Raw genomic sequence first — 23,649 nt, 5'->3', positions numbered from 1 at the left:
GAATTGAGTGTGGGCCTGCAAACCACAGGATCATGGTTTGATTCCCAGTCAGGGCACATGCCTGGGTTGCAGGCCAGTTCTCAGCAGGGGACACATGAGAGGCAACCATACATTGATATTTCTCTCCCTCTCTCCTTCCCTTCCCCTCTAAAGATAAATGAATATAATCTTTTTAAAAATAATAAAAAATTATTTGTTTACAGTGTCTTTCACTGAATGAAAACAGAAAAATAAAATATGGTTAAAAATTGAATGTGTATGTGAAGTCTGGCAATATGAGCATCAGTGAGGGAAAGATTAGGGAAGAGGCTGGAAAAGTTAGGAAAAGAAATTATCAAATTCATAAGCTTACAGAGCCAGAAGATATCTTTAAGCTCGGTAAGCCATAAGCAATTTAGATTTTAGAAAGCTCACTCCCTTTGACAAAAGTATGTGGGTTATTTGAGAGGGAAGCAGGACTGGAGGCAAGAAGACCAGCTGGAATACTGCTACCAGGATCCAGATACAAGCTGATGAGAGACAGCTAAAGGCAGACACAGTGAGAATGGAAAGAAGGCAGGTTACTTTTATTACTTTTTTTTTTTTTACTTTTTTAAAGATTTATTTATTTTTAAACAGAGGGGAAGGGAGGGAGAGAGAGAAAGAAACGTCAGTGTGTGGTTTCCTCTTGTACACCCCCTACTGGAGACCTGGCCTGTAACCCAGGCATGTGCCCTGACTGGGAATCGAACCAGCAACCCTTTGGTCCACAGGCTAGCACTCAATCCACTAGACACACAAGCCGGGGCAACTTTCATTTATTAAAGATAATTTATATAGCATTTATTATGTACCTGATACTGTAGTAAGTGCTTTAAAATACCCATTTGAGCCTCAAAATAACCCTGTTTAGTAGCTATATTACTGTTTTTATTTTACAGATATGGAAAATGAGGCACAGAGAAGTGAAACTTGTCCAAGATTTCAGTGTGAATAAGTTGTATAAACAAAGATTTGAACCCAGGCAATCTGGTTCAGGAATCTGCACTACACTATTTTACTTAAAGAAACAGAATATTTACAGGGATATTTACAGAGAGAAAGGATAAGAAGAAGGTGAATGATGGCTCTGTCCACTCACAAACATTTACTGGCAACTGTTACATACAACAAAAACTGTAGCTTCACACATACCCCATCACTGTAATTTCACATAAAGTCCTTTCAACATATAGATTTTGTGTGTATACATAGTGTATATGGATGTCTCTATGTGTATGTATAAATACATGTGTGTATAAAACATGTATATATGTAAACACAAGGTTACAGTCTGTACTTTTCCAATCACTTAGCTCTCTGCTACTAAAATGGTTTCTTACTACTTACCTAGTTATGATGGGATCTGCAGCATGATTTGGGCCCCATCGCCCCAAAAGCCCTCGGCCAACTAATCCTGTCCGTCCTGCAGGATTTCTGGAAAAACAAAAAACAAAACCAACTGCATGGGTTCATCTTTTCTAATGCAACTTGATATGGCCGAATAAAGGGTAGCAATATCAATAAAAGAAATTAGTATCTCCACCTAAACCCAGTAGCACTATCACATATCTAGCACTGAAAGCACATATTTCCTTCTACTGTTATTTAACTTTTCTTTTGTGCGTGTCTTAAGCTCTGGGCTTGATCCAGGTGCAGGATCTCATTTCCAAAGCTGTTCTACAATTTAAGAATTTGTTTGTTTTTGCATGTACTCCTAAATACAGACTAAAGCCTTACTGAACTCCTAAATCTTGAAGGATAAGAGGCTCTGCACCTAATCATCCATCTCTATTACAGCAAAAATTTACTCCAGACTCTCACACTTGTCTTCACTTTCTCATCACCCTCTCTTTCTGCTCCACTCTCCCAGAACCCTTCCCATCAAAATATTTTTTGTTACATTTTACAGTCCATTTTTCATCAGTGGGTTCTGAATTTTTATTATTAGTAATACATATTTTATAGCATATAATGAGGTAGTAGTAAAATTTCAAGTACTTCAAGTATTCACTTGTTAAAGAAAACAATTTTATATAAAAATGCCAACTTGCTATTTAATCCAATGCCATAACCCAATAAAAAGTCTGACAGGTAAACATAGGATTCATGCCTGAATGTTTTTCTTTCCATCAATATTTTGTTACATGTTCAACTTTCATCATTATGTGTCAGTAAAACACCCCAATCTGCAACCTTACCTATTTAAGGCTGTATCTTTTCTCCTCCCAGTAGGTAAGAGTAACTTGCCAAAATTTTTGTTTCAGACATTGCTTTTTATTCTGGTCTTCCACATGACTGTTATTAAAGTTAAATGAATTTTTATGTTGTTTTGTACTAAACTTATGAATATTTCAGCACTGTGGAATTGTATACCTGAAACCTATTATAATTTTATTAGTCAATGTCCCCCTAGTAAATTCAATTTTAAAGAAAAGAGAGAAATATTTCAGCAAGACTTCAGATAAAGACAGAAAGACACCTGGCCAGGTGACAATAATTCTACTTTTGAAATTCACAGGAGGGGCAGGGTTTTATTCCACGTAACGATTTACCCCTGAACACAAATAATCAAAGCCAATATATTAAGAAACAGAATGTAACCCTGGCTGGGTGGCTCAGTTGGTTGGAGCATCATCCCACACACCAAAAGGCTGTGGGTTCAATCCCCAGTCAGGGCACATACAGAAGGCAACTGATCAATGTTTCTCTTTCACATCAATTATCTATCTATCTATCTATCTATCTATCTATCTATCTATCTATCTCTATGTCTATCTCTGTCTATCTCTATGTCTATCTCTCTCTCTCTCACTTTCTCTGCCCAACCCCCAACTCACCCCATCCTTTCTCTCTAAAAATCAATCCACACATCCTCAGGTGAGGGGTAGAAAATAATAATAATAAAAAATTTTAAAAACAGAATGTTCATTTTTGAGATATCTATACCTGTAACTTGTAAACTAGAGGTTTTGAAAAAGACATATAGACTATCCTGTAGCCTCAGAAGCAGAGACAGTTGTTTACAGAGGAGAAATGAAGGCAACATATAAAGAAAAGCAAAATTGAGGGAGAATGAGTCCTGATGATTTTCCAGTATTACCCATTCCTAAAGTTGGCTAAATTTCTGCTTTGGGCTCCTTGAGATGACCGCACAGGCCTGGAGTACAGATAAGCCTCACTTTTTGCTTTAGGCAAGCTAGAGTTGGTTTCTATTAGTTCAAGAGTCTGGACTAAAGCAATATGCTATCTTGCCTTTGCTGCCTATCCTTTTATATTCGTGCATATCTTTTAATATATTTTACCAATAAAAGAACCTAAGAAATAAGTCAAATACAAGGACAGTCTGACTTAAAAAGATCCAATAACACAGAAAGGTAAATAAGTTATCAACAAAGAAAGAAGTTAGCACCTAAATGACCAGACTGCAGTGAGATGAGTACCATCAATTTCCTTCTCCCAGAGGAACTAAGAAAATAAATTGCAACATCTTTACAAGATAAGAACCATGGTTACCAATCTGTGGGCCTTCCTTTGTTTTATTTGGGGCATGCTAATTTTTACATTTCTTTCAAACTTTTATAATGTCTTCTTAAGGAAAATGGAAGAGTTAGAGTAAATTTTTAGAGTTATGTAGTTAAAATCATTTCTAAAACTACAGAAAATTCTTGGTATTATATCACTGAGTTATTTTTAGCTTTGCTTTTATGTTTGGACAATTCTTATTTAAGGAATTATCACATTTAATAAACAAATACTTAACATACAATTTTCATTCCTTTCTCTGTTAACATAATCAATTGATTGTTTCTATTTCAAGGTGGGGTTACCAAAAGATGCATTCAAATCCTGCCTCTGCCACTTATGAAATATATGCAATTGCTTACATCCTCTCTCTTTATCTATAAATGGAACTAGAAATATCTACCCACACTTATTGTGACGAATTAATTACATCATATATATAAATACTCTTGTACAATGTCTTGCAAATACGAGCACTCAGTAAGTGTTACTTATAGTTTCTACCTTTTGAAGACCCATTATTGTAGGATGTTCCACTCCCAGTACCTACCTAGGTCTTCCATTTTCAATCTCATACAGGCCATTCTGGCTCTTTCTCTCAACATGCCCATCTTTTTCATTAAACTTGGGAGAAAAGGTACTTTCACTGAAATGAGAATACCAATAAGAAATAATGGTCAATACGACCAACTAATAATGTCAGTTAATCTGTTGTGCCCCTGAAACTAAAAATTTTAAGGCTTAGTTTTAATTTACATATCCATTTCACTCCTTCAAAATAGTTTCTCAGAAAAAAAATCTGTTAACCAAAACACCCTAAGGATAGGTATATAACCCTTCTGGAAAGAAATAAAGGCAGAAGAACTAGACTTCCTCCCACATACTACAAAAAGTTTATATTATTATTAGCAAGAAGGAATTGTCTGCAGGCAAATTATGTCAATTATCAGTTTTTATTTTGGGGTTCCAAAAATAAGCTCTTACATATAGATGGAGACTAAAGAGATATGAAAATATCACTAAGTGCAATCAGTGATCCTGGATCGGTTCCTGAACCATAAAGGAAAATAAAATTTCAGGACAAGTGGTAAAATTTGAATAGGGTTGTATAAATAATTTTAAAAAGTGATATAAACACTTCTGCCAAGATGGAGGCGTAGGTGGAAACACTCTGCCTTCTCCCACAACCAAGTTTAAAGACAACAAAGTTTTAGTAAAACAAATACGCAGCCATAACACAGAAAATTAAACTACCGAAGTCCGACAACAAGGAACCCTTCAGCTATCTTCCTTCTGATATCTTGATGTTTCTACTATCTCAAAGTAATTTTAATTTCTTCAAATGTACACTGATTATAATTTTTATCAAAGTAAACCCACAAAACAGTGAATTTAGCCCACAAACTTCATAATACACATAAGTAAATTAAAATAGATATAATTTGCTGACAATATTCTAGATCTTAATCTGGGTATTAGTTACAGAGCTATATAAACATAAAATTTTACTCGACTGTACCTGCACACTTAAAAAATATGCACTTTTCTGCATTTGTTAGACCAATAAAAATATTCTTAAAACAGACATAAATAAACTGTTTTCCTCACCCTTATGAAATCACTGATATAACTGCACTGTAAGTGAATAAAGAGCTGTATAGCACTGGATAGTTCATGGATAATTCTGACATGTTTCACTTTTTTCTTGCCTTAACTCCAGAAATTGAGCATAGAAATATCTGTGCTCTGTTTTGGGAATAATTTCCAATTTGAATAATCTATACATTCTCTCAAGACTGCTAACCAATCTTCCATCTAACACACAAATAAAGATAATTAAATGATTAAAGTCATGAAATTATAAAACCAGAATTACAATGCTCTTGGGAATCCAGAAATTCACCTATAAAATAAAACAGCACAAACGTAATTATAATTAAAGCATTAATGTTGTAATAAAGCTTGATTTAGATGGTGATACATATTTAAATTTTAAAAACTGAATAAAAAGAAAACATATTCAATCTTCCTCTATTTACTCTAATATAGCACCTCTGCCAATGTCATTAATTGTAATTGTGCATAATGTACATTTATAATTATATAAATATGTACATCCTCTAACGTGGGGGAAATGGAACATTTAAAGGTAGTAATTTCCTCACAGTTTAACTTCATTATTAATTAACAATCCAAGCACTATCATTAAGTTACAAACACATCTTCAGATAAAATAAGGGCACTGTGGGGCAAAATCAAGTGACAGGAATAAGTCCGTGATAAAGTTTAATAACCAATGAACTAATACTGGATCTATCCAACTAGTGAAATGTTTTACTTAACTGACTAAATAATGTCTTAAAAGCACTATGATTTACAATAAATTTACCCAGTTAAATGAAACTTACACAATGGTTCTAAAACTAGGCAGTTTAACAGCAGAGTATTTAAGAGCACAAATTCTAGAGTAAAAATGAGTTCAAGTCCAAGCTATCCTATCTACTAACTCTGTGACCATGTGCAAAGGACAAACTTACAGAGCTTCCATTTTTTGTGTTTTGTTTTTCTATGAAGTACAAATAACAACCCTGTTTGCCTTTCAGAATACTTATAATAAAATAAAATAATGTTTATAAAACATTTAGTACAGTGCCTAGCTCATAGGTAGTACACTATATTTATTAAAAGGAATATAAATAAAAAATGCAAATCAATGCAGCACTTTAATGACTTTAGTCAAAGCATTTTTGCTTGCTATTTTTGTCTTCCTCTTTCTGTCTTTTATCAATCCCTTTTCTATTTTTTCACACCAGTCTAATTTTTTCATCATCCTGTTCTTAGTAATTTGAAAAATATTTTCAGTATTTCAAATACAAGTCCAGCTATGTTGGAAAACAACCACAAAAGATGTTCCACTTGTCATTTCAAAAAACAAGAAACTCCCTAGCAAAATAAATATACCCATTTGAAATAATCATCCTAAACCCCCAAAAGAATAAAAGAAAATGGACTGTCTAGCTTTGGCAAGAGTTCAAGCAAATATGGAAACTAAGTTATAACAAAATCAAGCACTAGATAAAAATATTTCAGTTGTCAAAATAATAATTTACAAATGATTTACCATTACTTTCTGTAAAAGTCTTACACCCAACTAATGCCAGCTAATTTACTCACCTGATCTGAGGATCTGCCCACCTAGGTCCGGCCAAGACAGAGAGTGCAGTGTATTCCACAGGATTATAGTCTTGCCACTCAACAAGCCAGCCTACTTTCTCATTAGGAACCTGGCTGCGTTGAACTTTTGAACCTGGGTAAGGAGATGTCCTAGCCTTGTTGTGGGAATTCTCTTTGGCACCATTAGAAGCAGACATGATTGTGGAGTTAAGATGAAATCCACAGGATGAAAGTGAATTTCTGGAAGGGGAATAAAAAAGAATATTTAAATAAGAACCAAAACAGAAAACAGTAAAAAACCTAATTCAAAAACCAAAAACATACTTTTCCATTTCAAAGAGTTAAAATTCAAACTTGAGGCATATTAATATATATGCCCAACATCTGTGAAAGATTATTTTCAAATATGAAAATTTGGAAAATATTGCTAAACCTTATTAATTGGAAACTACAATGAATTTCTTTTACTGGAGAAAAAAAGAACAGAAGTTTAACTTTGATTAGCACAAAAGTTGGGGAAGGAAAGTTTGTCATAAAAATTCAACCACAAAAACAAATGTAGAAGACTATTTAAGCCTGCATGAAGGAATACGTTTCTACAGTCTAACAGTACATGTGTAAAATGTATGGCAAAAATAGCACACAAAAAAATAACTGGAAAATAGAAATAGACTGTTATAAGGGTCTGATAAATATACAAACTTTAGAGTAAACTTCAGAGTAAAATTAAGAGGCATAAATCCGAAATAATTAGATAACAGACAAAAAAAACGACTGAGCCTTAACCTTTATCTCACAGCATTAACAATTTTTCATGTCTCCTCCCTCCCATTATTCTGAAAATAAAGATTAAAATTCCTAACGACCCTAAATTAGGACATCTAAAGTAGAAAAGGAAATTTTGAGAACATGGTAAACTGATGACAGCCCCAGCTCCCTGCCCCTGCTCTCCCAATACCAACCTGCCTTTCTTGAGACAAACAGTCAATGGGACAACACCAACTTGATGGAATAATGAAATAAGTTGCTATCACATGCCTCCTGATACCACACACTGAGAACTACATGATCACTTCTGACATATTCCTTACAAGAGTATCTTACCAGAGTCTAGGCATAAGAAACCACAGAACATACTCTGGTAAAGGACATCTTACAGAATAAAAATCTTCACTCTAAACTGGTAAGGTCATGAAAGATGAACTTAGATGAGCTCTTACATATAGATGGAGACTAAAGAGATAGGAAAATATCACTAAGTGCAATCAGTGATCCTGGATCGGTTCCTGAACCATAAAGGAAAATAAAATTTCAGGACAAGTGGTAAAATTTGAATAGGGTTGTATAAATAATTTTAAAAAGTGATATAAACACTTCTGCCAAGATGGAGGCGTAGGTGGAAACACTCTGCCTTCTCCCACAATCAAGTTTAAAGACAACAAAGTTTTAGTAAAACAAATACGCAGCCATAACACAGAAAATTAAACTACCGAAGTCCGACAACAAGGAACCCTTCAGCTAGACTGGTAAGAGGGGCGGAGCCAGTGGCTTGCAGAGCAGGGTTGTGCAGGAAAACTCAGCCAGACGACCCAGGCCCACGGTCAGCAGTTGGTGGATCCCAGGCGTGGGGCTGGGACGGGCAGACCCAGTGAGGGCGCAACGTGGCAGGCTGACCGCGGTCACACATTTGTGTGCAGATAAAACAGCGAAGGAGCAAGCAGTGAGACAGACCGTGCAGGCCCCAGCAGTGGGAAGCAGCAGAGGGGACTGCCATTGCCCCGCTTTGACCCCATCCCCACATACAGCATCACAACCCAGCGACCTGGGTGGCCCCACCCTGGTGAACACCTAAGGCTCCACTCCTCATAGGTAATGGGCGCAAACAGACCAAACGTGGCTCAAGAAGAACTCAAAGTCCCAGAGCCCATAACTCTAAGCAACCAAGAAATAGCCAACCTATCAGAGGCACAGTTCAAAACGCTGGTGATCAGGATGCTCAGACAACTGGTTGATTTTAGCCACAAATCAGAGGAACATATGAAGGCTAAACTAATTGAAATGAATGGAAATGCACAGGAAACCAATAGTGATGGAAAGGAAACTGGGACTCAAATCAAGGGAGTGGACCAGAAGGAAGAAAAAAATGACCAAACAGAAAAGAATGAAGAAACAAGAATTCAACCCTGGCTTGTGTAGCTCAGTGGATTGAGCATGGGCCTGCGAACCAGAGGATCGCGGTTCGATTCCCAGTCAAGGCACATGTTTGGGTTGCAGGCCAGTTCCCTGCAGGCCAGTTCCCAGCAGGGGATGCACTAGAGGCAACCATACATTGATGTTTCTCTCCCTCTCTCCTTCCCCTCTAAAGATAAATAAATAAATCTTAAAAAAAGAGAGAGAAAGAAAAAAAGAAGAAACAAGAATTCAAAAAAATGTGGGGAGGCTTAGGAACTTTCAGGACATCTTTAAATGCTCCAACATCCGAATTATAGGGGTACCAGAAGGGGAAGAGGAACAGCCACAAGTGGAAAACTTATTTGAACAAATAATAAAGGAGAACTTCCCCAATCTGGCAAAGGAAATAGACTTCCAGGAAATCCAGGAAGCTCAGAGAGTCCCAAACAAGGTGGACCCAAAAAGAAACACACCAAGGCACATCATCATTACATTAGCCAAGATTAAAATGAAGGAGAGAATCCTAGAAGCAGCAAGAGATAAGGGGACAGTCACCTAAAAAGGACCTCCCATCAGAATGTCAACTGATTTCTCAAAAGAGACCTTACAGGCAAGAAGGGGCTGGAAAGAGGTATTCCAAGTCATGAAATCCAAAGACCTACATCCAAGATTGCTCTATCCAGCAAAGCTTTCATTTAGAATGGAAGGGCAGATAAAGTGCTTCTCAGATAAGATCAAATTCAAGGAGTTCATCATCACCAAGCCCTTATTATATGAAATGTTAAAGGGACTTATCTAAGAAAAAGAAGTTAAAAAAACATGAACAGTGAAAGGACAGCAAACTCACAGTTCTTAACACCCACACCTAAAACAAAAGCAAACTAAGAGGACAGCTAGATCAGGAGCAGAACCATAGAAATGAAGATCACATGGAGAGTTAGCAACAGGGGAGTGGGAGGAGGAGGTACAGAAAATAAGAAGCATAGATGGTAGGTAGAAAATAGATAGGGGGGAGGGCAAGAATAGTATAGGAAATATAGAATATAAAGAGCTTGAGACACGTGGTCATAACTAAAGGGGGGAATGGTGGGGGAGCGGGTGCAAGGTGGAGAATGAAGGGAGAAATAGAACTGTAAGGGCATAATCAATAAAATTTTAAAAATACATAAAATTTTTTAAAAAGTGATACAAAAACCTTAATTATTTCCTTCCAACAAAGAAAAGCTCAGGACCACATAGTTTCACTGGTAAATTCTACTAAACATTTAAAGAAGAATCAACATTCCTCAAACTCTTCTGAATACTGAAGAGGAGGAAATATATCCAAGTTCTTTCTACGTAGCATTATTAACTTGATATTAAAACTAGGCAGAGACACAACCAGAATATTACAGACCAATATCCCCAGATGCATGTCAATTGCAAAAATCCTCAACAAAGTAATAGCAAAGAGAATTCAACATTATATTAAAAGTATTATTTTAAAAAAAGTATTATACACCATGACTAAATGGGATTTATTCCTGGAGTGCAAAGGTAGTTTAACATACAAAAATCAATCAATTTAATACACCACTTAAAGAGAATGAAGAAACAAATGATCATCTCAATTGATGTGGAAAGTCTTGATCAAATTTCAACTCCTTATCATGATAAGCACATTCAACAAACTAAGAATAAAAGGAAACTATCTCAATATAATAAAGGCTGATACACAAAAAGCCCACATCTTTTTGGTTTGATGATGAAAGACTGAATGCTTTTCCTCTAAGATCAGGAACAAGGGACCCTAAATAACCAAAACAATGGTTATTTCTTTTCTTGAAAAAGAAAAACAAAGTTGGAGGGCTCTCAATTCTTGATTTAAAACTTACTACAAAGCTATAGTAATGAGAACAGTGTAGTACCAGAATAAAGACATATGGACCAATGGAATAGAACAGAAAGCCCAGGCACAAACCCTAACATATACAGTCATATGCTTTTCGACAGTGATGCCAATATCATTCAATGGGGAAAGATAGTCTTTTCAACAAAGGGTGCTGAGAAAGTTAGATATCCACAAGCACATGGTTGAAGACAGACCCTTACCTGACAGTATATACAAACATTAACTCAAAATGGATCCAAAATCCAAACATGAGACCTGAAAATATAACTCTTAGAAGAAAACATACAAGGAAAATTTCATGACATTTTTCCAAAGAAGACCTACAGATGGACAACATATACGTGAAAGTTACTCAATATCACTCATCAGGGAAATGCGAATCAAAATGAAGAGAGGTATCACCTCACACCTGTAAGAATGGCTATTATCAAAACACAAGAAATAACAAGTGATGGCAAGGATATGGAGAAAAGGGAACCCTTGTACATTGTTAGTAGAAATGTAATTTGGTACAGAAGGTATGGAAAACACTATGGAGGTTCCTCAAAAAACTGCAAATGCAACTACCATATGATCCAGCAATTTCATGTGTAGGTATTTACACTGATTTGAAAAGGTATACCCAACCCCATTTTCACTGAAGCATTATTTACAATAGCCAAGATATAGAAACAACCTAAGTATCTATCAATGGATAAATGCATACAGAAAATATTCCATACACAACAGAGTATGATTTGACCATCAAAAATGAAATCTTGCCATTTGCCATAACATAGATAGACTTTACGGGCATTATGCTAAAATAAGTCAGACAGAGAAGGATAAATACTACATGATCTCACTTATATATGAAATCTAAGAAAACAAGCAAACAAAAAACCCCAAGCTCATATAGAGAAAAGATTGGTAATTGCCAGAGGTGAGATTGAAGGGGGCAATGGATGGCTACAAAATAAGTAAAAGGAGTCATAAAGTATTAACTTCCAGCTATAAAATAAGTCATGGGGATATAATGTACAGCTTGGCCACCATCGTGAATAATACTGTATTGCATATTTGAAAGTTGCTAATACAGTAACTCTAAAAAGTTCCTATCATAAGAAAAAAAATTCTATAACTCTTTGGTGACAGATGTTAACTAGACTTGTGATGATCATTTTGCAATATATATGAATATTGCAATATATATGAATACTGAATCATGCTGTACACCTAAAAGTGGTATGTTGGTTATACCTCAATAAAAATGCAATACAAACTTACTGTAATTTTGTAGGTTAGGAATCACATATAGGTCCCACTGGGTTAAAATCAACATGCCATATTGACAGGGCTGAATTCTTTCCAACGTTCTAAAGAATTCATTTCTGTGCCTTTCCCAGCTTCTGGAGGCTACCCCCATTCTGTGGTTCATGTTCGCTGGCTTTCATCCTCAAAGCCAGCAACAACCACATCTTTCTCTGACCCTTGTTCAGTAGTTACAGCCCTCTCTGACCACAGCTGGGAACATTTCTCCATTTTTAAAGACTTGTGATTAAACTGGGCTGACCTAAACAGTCCTGGATACTCTCCTCTTCTCAAAGTCCTTAATCCTAATCATATCTATAAAATGTCTTTTGCCATGTATGGCAATATATGCACAGGTTTCAGGGATCAAAATGTGGGCATGTAAAAAGGAGGCCATTATTCAGCCTACTACAAATATCTATACTATTTATTATATGAGCATGAGGAAAATTTAAAAAGATCTATATCATCAGTTTCTAAACATGGATTAGAGAATACAGTGGAGATATGGGAAGAAGAAAAAGGGAAGAGGTGAGGAAAAGGGAAGGGAAAAGGAAACAGAGAAGGGGAAGGGAAAAGAAGGGGGAGAAAGGAAAGGAGATGGGAAAAGGAAGTTGAGGGAAAAGAAAATGGAAAGAGGGAAGCCAAAAGTGAGGCAGGAAAGGAGGGTGGCAGAGAAGGGGAGAAGGAGAAAAGGGAAGAAGGATGGAAGAAGGGATACGAAATAGAAGAAAGAAAGCAAAAAAAGAAAAAAGCTTACTCACACGCACCTAATAAAAGGAGGTATGAATGATCATATTTATGTATTTGGTCAATTTATGTAATTGTATTTGCATGAAGAAATTACCTTTAAAAAATATCAAAATTCTTAACCTGACCTACAAGAACTCCCTACCACACTCCTCCTCACCCCTTTGTAATTTTGCCATGCTTACCTGTCTGTGCATTAAAGCTCCCATGTTCCTTCCCGACACAGGAAGACACATGCTATTCTTTTTGCCTATATCCTATTTACTTCCTCCTCCACCTAGCTCACCTACACCCATCTTCGTATCAGTTCAAAGTTCACTTCCTCGGGATAGTCTTCCTCCCTAATTCCCTAGGAGAAATAAGTACCCCATACTACATGCTATTAGAGCTCCATTATACTTTTCATGGAATTACCACAATTGTGATTTTACATTAGGGTTCCATCTGATTTTAAGCAAACAGAACTGGGACCATATGTATTGCAGTTCAACACAGCATAATATGCTGTGTCTGGCATAATGCCTGGCAAATCATAGATACAGGAGGTCCTTCCCTGAAGGTAACAGAAAACGTCCATGTAAGTAGAGACCAAAATTCCATTTTAATTAGTGGAAAGGAGTTTGTGGCTTCATCTTTAAAAAATGACATTTAAAATTACAAAAATAAATTTTACATTATTTAAATAAGCTAGGTTATAACCAAGTACACACACACACATACTGTCTTAGAAAAAAAATTAGTTAAATATTATCCTGCTTTCAACAAACTTGTATAACTGCATAGTACAACAATCTTCACTTTTCTTTTTATCTTCACAGATCATAGGGGATGATTTTGGCAAAAATATTAGAAGCCTTCATCAAAACCTTTCCAAGACCTCCCTTAATCCTCTGACACTCAAATCACCCATTCTTGAAACACTACCTTTTCTTGGCCTTGTCAACCTTTTTTTTAACAAGAGCAATAGTTTTGTATTTTCCATGTGCCTGTCTCTGTGAATTGAAGAAAGTAGCCAAGGTTCGCCTGCACTTTTTTTAAAAACAGACTTTAGCCCTGGCTGGTGTAGCTCAGTGGATTTAGTGCGGGCCTGCGAACCAGAGTATCGCGGTTTGATTCCCAGTCAGGGCACATGCCTGGGTTGCAGGCCAGTTCCCAGCAGGGGATGCATGAGAGGCAACCATACATTGATATTTCTTTCCCTCTCTCCTTCCCTTCCCCTCTAAAGATAAATAAATTAAATTTAAAAAAATAGACTTTATTTTGTGGAGCAGATATAAGTTCACAGCCAAATTGACTGCAAAGTACAGAGTTCCTATATACCCCTAGCCCCTACCCCAATACACACAGCACCTCCTCCACTATGAACATGCCCTGCCAGAGGGGTACATTTGTTTCAACAGATGTACCTACCTTAACACATCATTATCACACAAAGTCCATGGTTAACATTAAGATTTACTCTTGGTGTTATACGTCGGATATGTGTCAGCCATTAGAGTATCATACAGAGTAGTTTCACTGCCCCACAAAATCCTCTGAGCTCCACCAGTTCATTCCTACCTGCCCCCCAACTCTTGGAAGCCAGAAATATTTTTATTGTCTTTATTTTGCCTTTTCCAGAATGTCATATGGTTGATATTGTAAGTATGTAGCCTTTTCAAATTGGTTCCTTTCATTTAGTAATATGCACCTAAGCTTCCTCTATGTCTTTTTTTAGAGCTGCACAATATTTCATTGTCCAGGTGTAACAGTTTGTTTATCTATACATCTCCTGAAGAACATCCTGATTGCTTCCAAGTTCCAGCAATTATAAAGTAGGTATAAACATCAGTGTACAAATTTCTGTGTGGACATTAAGTTTTCAATTCTTTGGGTAAATACCAAAGAGGGAGATTGCTGGACTGTTATGGTAAGTCTTGTGAGAAACTGCCAGACTGTCTTTTCTAATTCTTAACTGGCTTAATTCCTTCCTATTCTTGTTTGTCAATACCTTTATGTGGAATTCAAGCTGTTCCCTCTCATCCAACTTAAAGACTTTGAAACAACTATTTCATTTGGCAATCAGTTTACATCTGTAAGGTATTATCAAACACCCAATAACCAGGAAACGACTCACAGATAAAAAAAAGTTAATGATCACAGAGGGGCTCTTCAAAGTACAGGATAGGAGAACAGTATATGACATATGACTAATTTTATTAAAAGTAGTAGAGTCACTGTTTTCATATTATAATGATTTTTGCTTACCTAAGTTGCCCTAGTTTTGGAAATCCAAATAATGAACACCAAAATAAGTCCTAAACCCATACTAAATGAAAATGAACGTAAGGACTTCCGCCAAGATGGAGGCAGGAGTAGGTGGACACACTGCGCCTTCTTGCACAACCAAGTTTAAAATCAACAAAGTTTTAGCAACAAAAACTCAGCCAAACCACAGAAAATTGAACTATATGGAAGTCTGACAACAACGAACCCTTCAGCCAAACCAATAAACTGGTGAAGGAGCTAGCAGTGAGATGGACCACAAAGGCCCCAGGACCACGCAGGACCCAGCAGCAGGAAGCGGCAGAGGGGACTGCCATTGTCCCTTTCTGACCCCACCCCCACATACAGCATCACAAACCAGCGACCTGGGTAGCCCCGCCCTGGTGAACATCTAGAGGCTCCATTCCTCATAGGTAACAGGCGCAAACAGATCAAAACATGGCTCAAGAACAACTCAGAGCCCCAGAGCCCATAAATCTAAGCAATGAAGAAATAGCTAAACTTTCAGATGCACAGTTCAAAACACTGGTGATCAGGATGCTCGGACAACTGGTTGATTTTAGTCACAAATTAGATGAAAAAATGAAGGCTACACTAAGTGAAATGAAGGAAAATGCACAGGAAACCAACAGTAATGGAAAGGAGACTGGGACTCAAATCAAAGGAGTGGACCAGAAGGAAGAAAAAAATGACCAAACAGAAAAGGATGAAGAAACAAGAATTCAAAAAAATGAGGGGAGGCTTAGGAACCTTCAGGACATCCCAACATCTGAATTATAAGGGTACCAGAAGGGGAAGAGGAACAGCCACAAGTGGAAAACTTATCTGAACAAATAATAAAGGAGAACTTCCCCAATCTGGCAAAGGAAATAGACTTCCAGGAAATCCAGGAAGCTCAAGAGAGTCCCAAACAAGGTGAACCCAAGAAGGAACACACCAAGGCACATCATCATTACATTAGCCAAGATTAAAATGAAGGAGAGAATCCTAGAAGCAGCAAGAGAGAAGGGGACAGTCACCTACAAAGGAACTCCCATCAGAATGTCAACTGATTTCTCAAAAAAGACCTTACAGGCAAGAAGGGGCTGGAAAGAGGTATTCCAAGTCATGAAATCCAAAGACCTACATCCAAGATTGCTCTATCCAGCAAAGTTTTCATTTAGAATGGAAGGGCAGATAAAGTGCTTCTCAGATAAGATCAAATTCAAGGAGTTCATCATCACCAAGCCCTTATTCTATGAAATGTTAAAGGGACTTACCTAAGAAAAAGAAGATAAAAAACATGAACAGTGAAAGGACAGCAAACTCACAGTTCTTAACAACCACACCTAAAACAAAAGCAAACTAAGAGGACAGCTAGATCAGGAGCAGAAACATAGAAATGAAGATCACATGGAGAGTTAGCAACAGGGGAGTGGGAGGAGAAGGGGGGAGAAGGTACAGAAAATAAGAAGCACAGATGGTAGGTAGAAAATAGGGGGAGGGCAAGAATAATATGGGAAATATAGAATCTAAAGAACTTGAGAAACGTGGTCATGAACTAAAGGCGGGGAACGGTGGGGGAAGGGGTTGCAGGGTGGAGGGGAATGAAGGGGGGAATAGAACAACTGTAATGGCATAATCAATGAAATATATTTAAAAAAATTTTTTTAAATGAACATAAATGCAATGTATGTGTGCAAATAGATTTCAGGTATGTATGTTCAGAAAAGCAAAATTTTAAATACAGAAACTCAGTCTCTAACTGAATTCTATTATAAAATTAGAGTTATTTTTCATAGTTTAAGAATTGGATAAGAAAAAAGTCAAAGGTATTATTAATATGCCCAACAGGAAAACTGATCTTATGCCACTCTATCCTAACCAAGTACCAAAAATGTTTTTTTAAGAATGAGCCTCTGTTCTGTGTAGTTTAGCGATAAGCATGTGTAATTCCACAAATCTGCTACCCACTCTGACAAGATAAACTTACATACCTGATTGTTTACTTTTCCAAAAAATTTTTTGCAAAAAAAGAGCAAAATTCAAAAACTATGTATCTTACCACATTAAGAAGTACTTATATATGCTGTTTTTATGTGCTGCTTAAATGTGAAACACTGAAAGGGATCAGAACAAGCATATATATAATACACGCATATACAACCTAGGTTCTTTTATTGGATTACTGAATAGCTACAAAAAATGTATTTGACCATGCCAATGGGAATTTAGTAGCTGCTAAAGCTCATTTTGCAAAGCAAAAACCAGTCCCTAAAACAGACAAACTTAAGGAAATGCAATACTGATGTGGTATTTTGAAATAAAGCAAATATGCAATGATAGTGATAACTACATGTATGTGGCACATGCTATGTGCAAGACACTGTTTTTATGCTACATTAGCTCATTCGATCCTCACGACTCCAACATTAGGTACTACTGTCCTTATTTTAGAAATAAGATCACTAAGGCCCAGAGAAATTCATGAAATTTATCAAGGTCACAAAACTGAGCAGAATCAGGATCCAATCCCAGGCAAACTGAGTCCAAATTCAGTCTCTTAGGATTATACTGTACTATCTCGATTTCATTTTTGGCTCATACATGTATTCATGTGCTCATAGGAATAAAATAAACACCATTCTCCACATATTGCTGATAGATCTTGATGGCAAATTTGGAAGCATTCGCTATATCTTTACCTACTATCACTTTTTTCCCTAGAAAATAGGCATTTGCAACTTTCTAGTCAAATCACAAAAACCAACTTTCTGGATTTACTCAAATTATTGAAGGACAGCAAAATTCTTGATAATAAATTTATTTTGCCTCTTCCGGGACACCTTGCAATATAATACACCAGTTACTGAATGCATACTTATTGGCTTAACTTTGGCTTTTTCTTCTAAGCCAGTAAGCAGTCACTGGTTTTAGATATAACCTGCTTCATCTCAAGTCCCCAGCATTATAAAAATGAAAAATAACTGCAAAGCAATTTTATATTGTTCTACTGGCATCTATCAAAAAAAGCATTAGTGACTTCCAGAGAGCACAGATGTTTATTCCTGCCCTCCCCAAATGCCACTGAAGAGAGAGATAGATAGATGTATAAAAGGTAACAACATCCACAGCAAATGACAGAATAAAACGCCACCAGTGAATGAGAGATTTAAACCAATTTCAGAAAGGTAGAAAGTAGGTGGAAACATACTGACCTGCAAAGCAGAGTAAGTTATATTTGAGAATATGCACAAAAGGGTGAGGAAGAGATGCCATTCCTACAAGAAAACCCTGAGAGGTTCCAAGCTTGAAATAAGTGGGCTCAAATGTCCTAATTGGACAGCAGGACAACCACCATGGGAATTAGTTGTCCTCCCCCTCTACCCTTCAAACAAAAAGTTAGGAACAGTTTTCTCTGCCCTCAGGATAAAGCCAAAAGTTAAAGAAAATGAAGACCTACATTTTCTATTGTGAATACTGCTCTTAGAGAACAGAGTAGAAATGTAGGCTTAATATCTCTACAATTCACACTGAGGAAATAAAGTTAAGGCAGCTATGCTCAGCAAAGAAGTTGCTCCACTAGTGTAAAGTCTGCAGAAAAGGGGTGCCAGCCTGTCCACCTGCTCACACAGTCAACTGAAAACTTTCAGTCTAGACGCTCTGGTATATGGTGCCAATATTCAATCAGTCCTCCCATTTAGAGAATACAATGCTTATTATCTGCATACATCAAAATATAAAAGGATAAAAAATATATATATATATAAAAGGATAATCGGTGTCCACCAGATGTTTGAGAAAAAAACTATGGAAAAAGACCAAGAAATAACAAAACCACTGACCCAAAAAAAGATAGATAATTCAGGAAATAGAAGGTAATTTTTTATTACATGATCATGTTTATAGATTCAAAAGACCTGCTATGTCCATAAAATAAGGAAAGGCTGCTATTAAAGAGAGTAATTAGAGAAAGAAAAGGTTCTTGTCAAAATTTACAATTCCATTGAAAAGATGACTAACAGAAAGCACAGGCCTTAAGTTTGAATGAGTAATTCAGTCACCACCGTGCTTCCTGAACAGTGGACTCAGAGAATAAAAACCTGAAAAGTGGAAAATAAATGTAGGAAGCGGGGTAAAATAGAACTACCATAATCCCTAAACGTATCCAGAATTGACAAATCAAGAAAAAGAGGTTGTTAATACGTACGTTATCTACACTGAGGTTCATAGGAAGAATGACAACTTACACTTTTCATTTTACATCATTTACACTGTACACATCTTAAAATTATGTACATACATTAACTTTAATAATGTTTTAAGTATTCACCAGAAGAAAATGGCATGGGACAACACCACATCCAATTAAGTGCTATTGAAACTCTCTGGAGACAATAATGTTGGTGACTTATGGAGAATGGCAAATGTCAATACGAGAGATCAAAAAAGGTCACTATCACTGGTTTTCTTCAAAAGGGAGATAAAACATTCTAAGCCTTCTGAAAGCGGGCACGTTAATGAATATAAACATCAGAGATGCAAGCAAAGTCTACAGAATCCGCCGGACCGGAAGCTGGTACCCACCCGCCACAGAAGGATTAAGCAGGAGGCAGCACTAGGAGGAGAAATACCTGCACTCCGGAATGCTGCGAAAGCCCGAGGATTTGACAGTCACATAGGCCAAGGCCACAGAGAGAGACACGGTGGCTAAAGTCTTTCCCAGGATGCGTCCGGCCATCAGCGCCCCGCGGACGGCTTCAGGAAGCAAAGTCGCTCTTGGCTTGAGCCGCCGCCTCCGCCCGCCCCACAGCCCAGAGCCCCGGGGATCTAGCGAGCATTAGGACCCGGCCGCCCTCCCATTCCCAAGAGGGCGTAGCCAGGTCTAATCTCATAAACACACGGACCGGGACCGCTCCCAAAATAACAGTCCGGAGACTTCCCCAGTGCGGTGAATACAGCCGGAGCAGCCACGGCCCTCGAAGTGCCTAGCCCCAGCCTCCGTGAGAACAGCGACACTGGTCGGAGACGTCCCCCGTACGTGACGGTGCTTTACGGCTACGCCGCAAAGCAAAGACGGTACGGGCTTCTTAGCGCGTGCGTCCTTAGACCTCTCAGTCTGCGCAGGCGTTTGGGGGGCAAATAGGGGAGGAACTGGAAGAAGGAAGAAAGAGGAAGGAAGGGAGGAGTGGAGGAGGAGATTGTTACCCTGTTTTATTAAGCAGGAAGGGTTATAAACAGCTGATGTGTTCAACCCACCGTGTCCTGGTCATATCTGAGTGAAAAGTTACAGTAAAAGGAGGTAGGCAACAGATACAAACAATCAGCGGAGTTTTTCTCTTTCTTTTTTACCAAGTTGTTTGCTGAAGCTGCAACTTTTCGCAAGGCTTTGCCTGGTCTACCAGCTGTGAATTAGACATGCAGCCTGGAGCAGGAACAAACAACACCCAGAGAATTTAAGGCAAAAATTTGCCAAACTGGAATTTGGAAATCCAAACTGCCCGAAACATAATATTTATATTATTACCATGACAAGTATTTAAGTACATAATGCGATGTAACGGTGGTGTGGTATAGACACAGACGTTATGAAACTTTCACCATTTTAAAAGGTTAATCAAATGTTAAGGAGTACAGTTCTGAAGACTGCAGAAAACCCTGGTTATATAAAGACTCCATCTGAACCGCTGCACCAGGAGACTTGACCAAGGCTTTTAGCTGCTTAAGGTTTTGTCCCTAGGATGATCCCCAAGGCCCCACCTCTCCCACCCCCCACTTACAGTTCTAGCATAGAAAAGCTCAACACTGCCAGGAGAATTTATTGTCTGTTGCAAGCAAAATCTGGTGATAAGCAAATAAGCCTCAGAAAGCTTCCAGCTATAAATCTTTGCCCTTGGTGACGTACAAGTGCCAACCAGAACTGTTTTCTCAAAGACTTTTATTTTAGAGCCCTTTTCTTTGAAATGCAGATATTCAGGGATATATCCTATGTGCTAGCTCCCAGTCCCTGTGGAAGCATAAAGGCCTAACTTCAGTGGGTGCCGTTCTTTAACTTGCACGACTGCCTCCTGCCATAAACATACAAATTTGTTCCGTGGCCAGGAAGCTCAGTTGGTTAGAGCATTGTCCAGATACTCCAAGGTTGCAGATTCTGTCCCCATTGGGACATATACAAGGATTGGTGTTTCTGTTTCTGGCTCTCAAGATTGATTTTTTTTTTTAAGATAGAAATTTCTTTCTCCTTCATGTAAACAAAAAGGGGCCATGTACTACACCTGACAAGCTCAAGGGGAGGCTGCGTGGTAGCCTGATAAACTCAGAGGCCAAAGTAAACACATAGGATGGTTTGAAATTAAAACTTTACAACTAAACTATAATGGCAAAATAGTCATGTCCTAGGCTGGAATCTTCCCTGACAAAGGTTTGTCTTCACCATAAGTGAGCCTGGTGACATACCTTTGGAATATCAGAGTAACTGCCTTTATTCTGACCTCTCAAAACATAACCACCACACCAAAGACCGCAGATTTCCTCATTGTTATTGTTATGTTAATTGTTGACGGTTAACTATCCTATACCCATAACTGTAAAAGAAGTGTGTGTCCATCATTTTACTTTTTATCCGATCTCAAATATTTCCCCTACTTTGCTTTCTGCAGCCTCCGTACTCTACCACCAATGGATTTCATGTAACTAACACCTCCTTCTTTGATGCTAATTAATAAAATAAATGATAAAACTGCCATTTTCTAGAGCATTTTCTCAGTCTGTTGAGATTTTGCTTTCTGGCAATTCTCACCAGTTTGATTCAAACAAACTCATAAAAATTCTTACAGGTTTGGACTTTTCTTACATTGACATCTAATGAGCTCCGACTAAAAACTCAGATGGCTGACTCACGTGGATCACGCACTCACCCTCTTAACACCCCTCAGTGCCTTTTCTTTAGTACATTCCTCTGTTTTGAAGTAGTCTCCAGCCTTCTGTTTCAGGGAAGTTGAATTCAGTTCATGCAGTAATGTTACTGAATAAAATGTGTCTACAGCTTTACCTAATATCCAGCTCTAACAATTCTTTTGGGTGGTGAAGTACATTATTAAAATGTGCTTGCTTTAAAAAAAAAATCTGGATTTGGCTTCCCCTGGCCAGATAAATATTGTTCTCAAAGGCAGGTTCTCTTAAAAATTTGGCTCTTTCTAGGGTCTGTTCATAAATTAGTCATTAGAGAGGAGAGGAATAAGACATTGAGTCACAAAATGTTTGATCAAAGAATGGGAGAAACAGGAAGGAGTTTTCATGGGAAGTTCTTTGAGCCCACGTGTTCTAACTCTGCATTCTTTAAGGGAGGCTGGAGGGCACTTAATTTAAGGACCCACAACTATGCAAAGAAAACCAATTCCATGGCTTTGGAATTGCACCAGTGCAGACAATGGGGTCTCCTGGATTCCTCCCCTGAGGAACTGTACTTCCAGGTCGGCTAGAATTCAATGTGCTGCAGCCCACTTGTAGGCAGAACTGAAATGCCATCTCGGATATTTACTGTTTCATATAGCTGTCCATTTACATCCCAAATTAAGTGGATGTCATTGGAACTTAAGTGAAAGCTTTCGTTTTTAATTTTATTTTATTTTTATTTAGGAACCACATGTAATTTTAAGGGCATCTTAAAATACTTGGTGATACGAGTAAAAGATGCTGAGAAATAAATATTTTTAAGTAGAAAAGCAGTGTATGGGATTACTGGAATTAATAGATGTGGTAAAAATAAAAGTATCTAAGAATTCTAACCATTTCCCCCTTTTCCCACTTATTTCCTTATACAACAAATATTCACTGATTACTTACTATTTACCAAGCACCACCCTAAGTGTCAGGAACACAGTTGTGAACAAGATTGACAAGGTCCCGATCTCACGAAGCTTGCTTTCTAGGGGAGGGACATCAAGTATAAATAAGTATACTAGGAATTGCAGATTAGGAGAAGTGCTATGAAGGAAACAGACAATTTTTGGTGGAAAAGAATAACTGAAGGAGGAGTGACTACTTTGGATTATAGGGGAAGAGTGACAGAGAAGATTTTTCTTGGGGAGGTCACATTTGAGAGATACCTAAAGACATGAAGCTGCCAGCCATTGGAAAGCTGGGGAAAAAGCATTCTAGGCTGAGAGGACTGTAAATGCAAAATCTCTGAGGCAGGAAGGAGCTTGGCCACAATCTGGGAACAGAAAGGTCAATGTGCTTATAGTATTGTAGAAAACTGGGGGAATCCTGATCTGCGATGAAGTACCATGGACATAACTCGCTGCTTCCCGATACCAATTTAGCCATTCTCCCTTCTCCTATGCCATATATGTAGAAATGTGTCCAGTTAAAAATTTATCTCCCTGTGCTCCCTAAAGCTAAAGGGGCCATTGACCCTCCCTGGTTGGTCATCCTAAGATGAAAGTAAAAGCATACTTCTGTGGGTCTCTAGGAAGGCTATTATTTTTCTGGTGAAAAGAGACTGGCTTATTTGGCAGGAACTATTAATCCTTTGCCATTTCTCCTCCCTCCTTTATTTCTGCTTGAAATGAGGGCACAAATTC

General features: G+C 37.7%; 1 protein-coding gene across 3 annotated transcripts in view; it reads right to left on the bottom strand.

The window, feature by feature from the left end:
• Positions 1–20,107, bottom strand: part of NUDT9 (nudix hydrolase 9) — a 49,391-nt gene extending 29,284 nt beyond the window's left edge. The window contains exons 1-4 of one of the 3 annotated variants that reach the window (XM_037132386.2): positions 19,972–20,107; positions 6,718–6,957; positions 4,094–4,189; positions 1,369–1,455 (exon numbers count right to left, since the gene is read on the bottom strand). In XM_037132386.2, coding sequence (XP_036988281.2) covers positions 1,369–1,455; positions 4,094–4,189; positions 6,718–6,914 — 380 coding nt within the window. In that variant the 5' untranslated portion in view covers positions 6,915–6,957; positions 19,972–20,107. Of the gene's footprint in view, positions 1–1,368; positions 1,456–4,093; positions 4,190–6,717; positions 6,958–19,698 lie in introns of all 3 variants that reach the window. The other 2 variants (XM_037132384.2, XM_037132385.2) reach the window with 2 other exon arrangements.
• Between the last annotated feature and the right edge of the window lie 3,542 nt (positions 20,108–23,649).

This window comes from Artibeus jamaicensis, unplaced genomic scaffold, assembly GCF_021234435.1.
Source record: "Artibeus jamaicensis isolate MK-2021 breed Jamaican fruit bat unplaced genomic scaffold, CSHL_Jam_final contig_452, whole genome shotgun sequence".
Taxonomy (NCBI): domain Eukaryota; kingdom Metazoa; phylum Chordata; class Mammalia; order Chiroptera; family Phyllostomidae; genus Artibeus; species Artibeus jamaicensis.
Note: the sequence above shows the minus strand (reverse complement) of the source record. Positions and strands in the feature narration are given on the sequence as shown.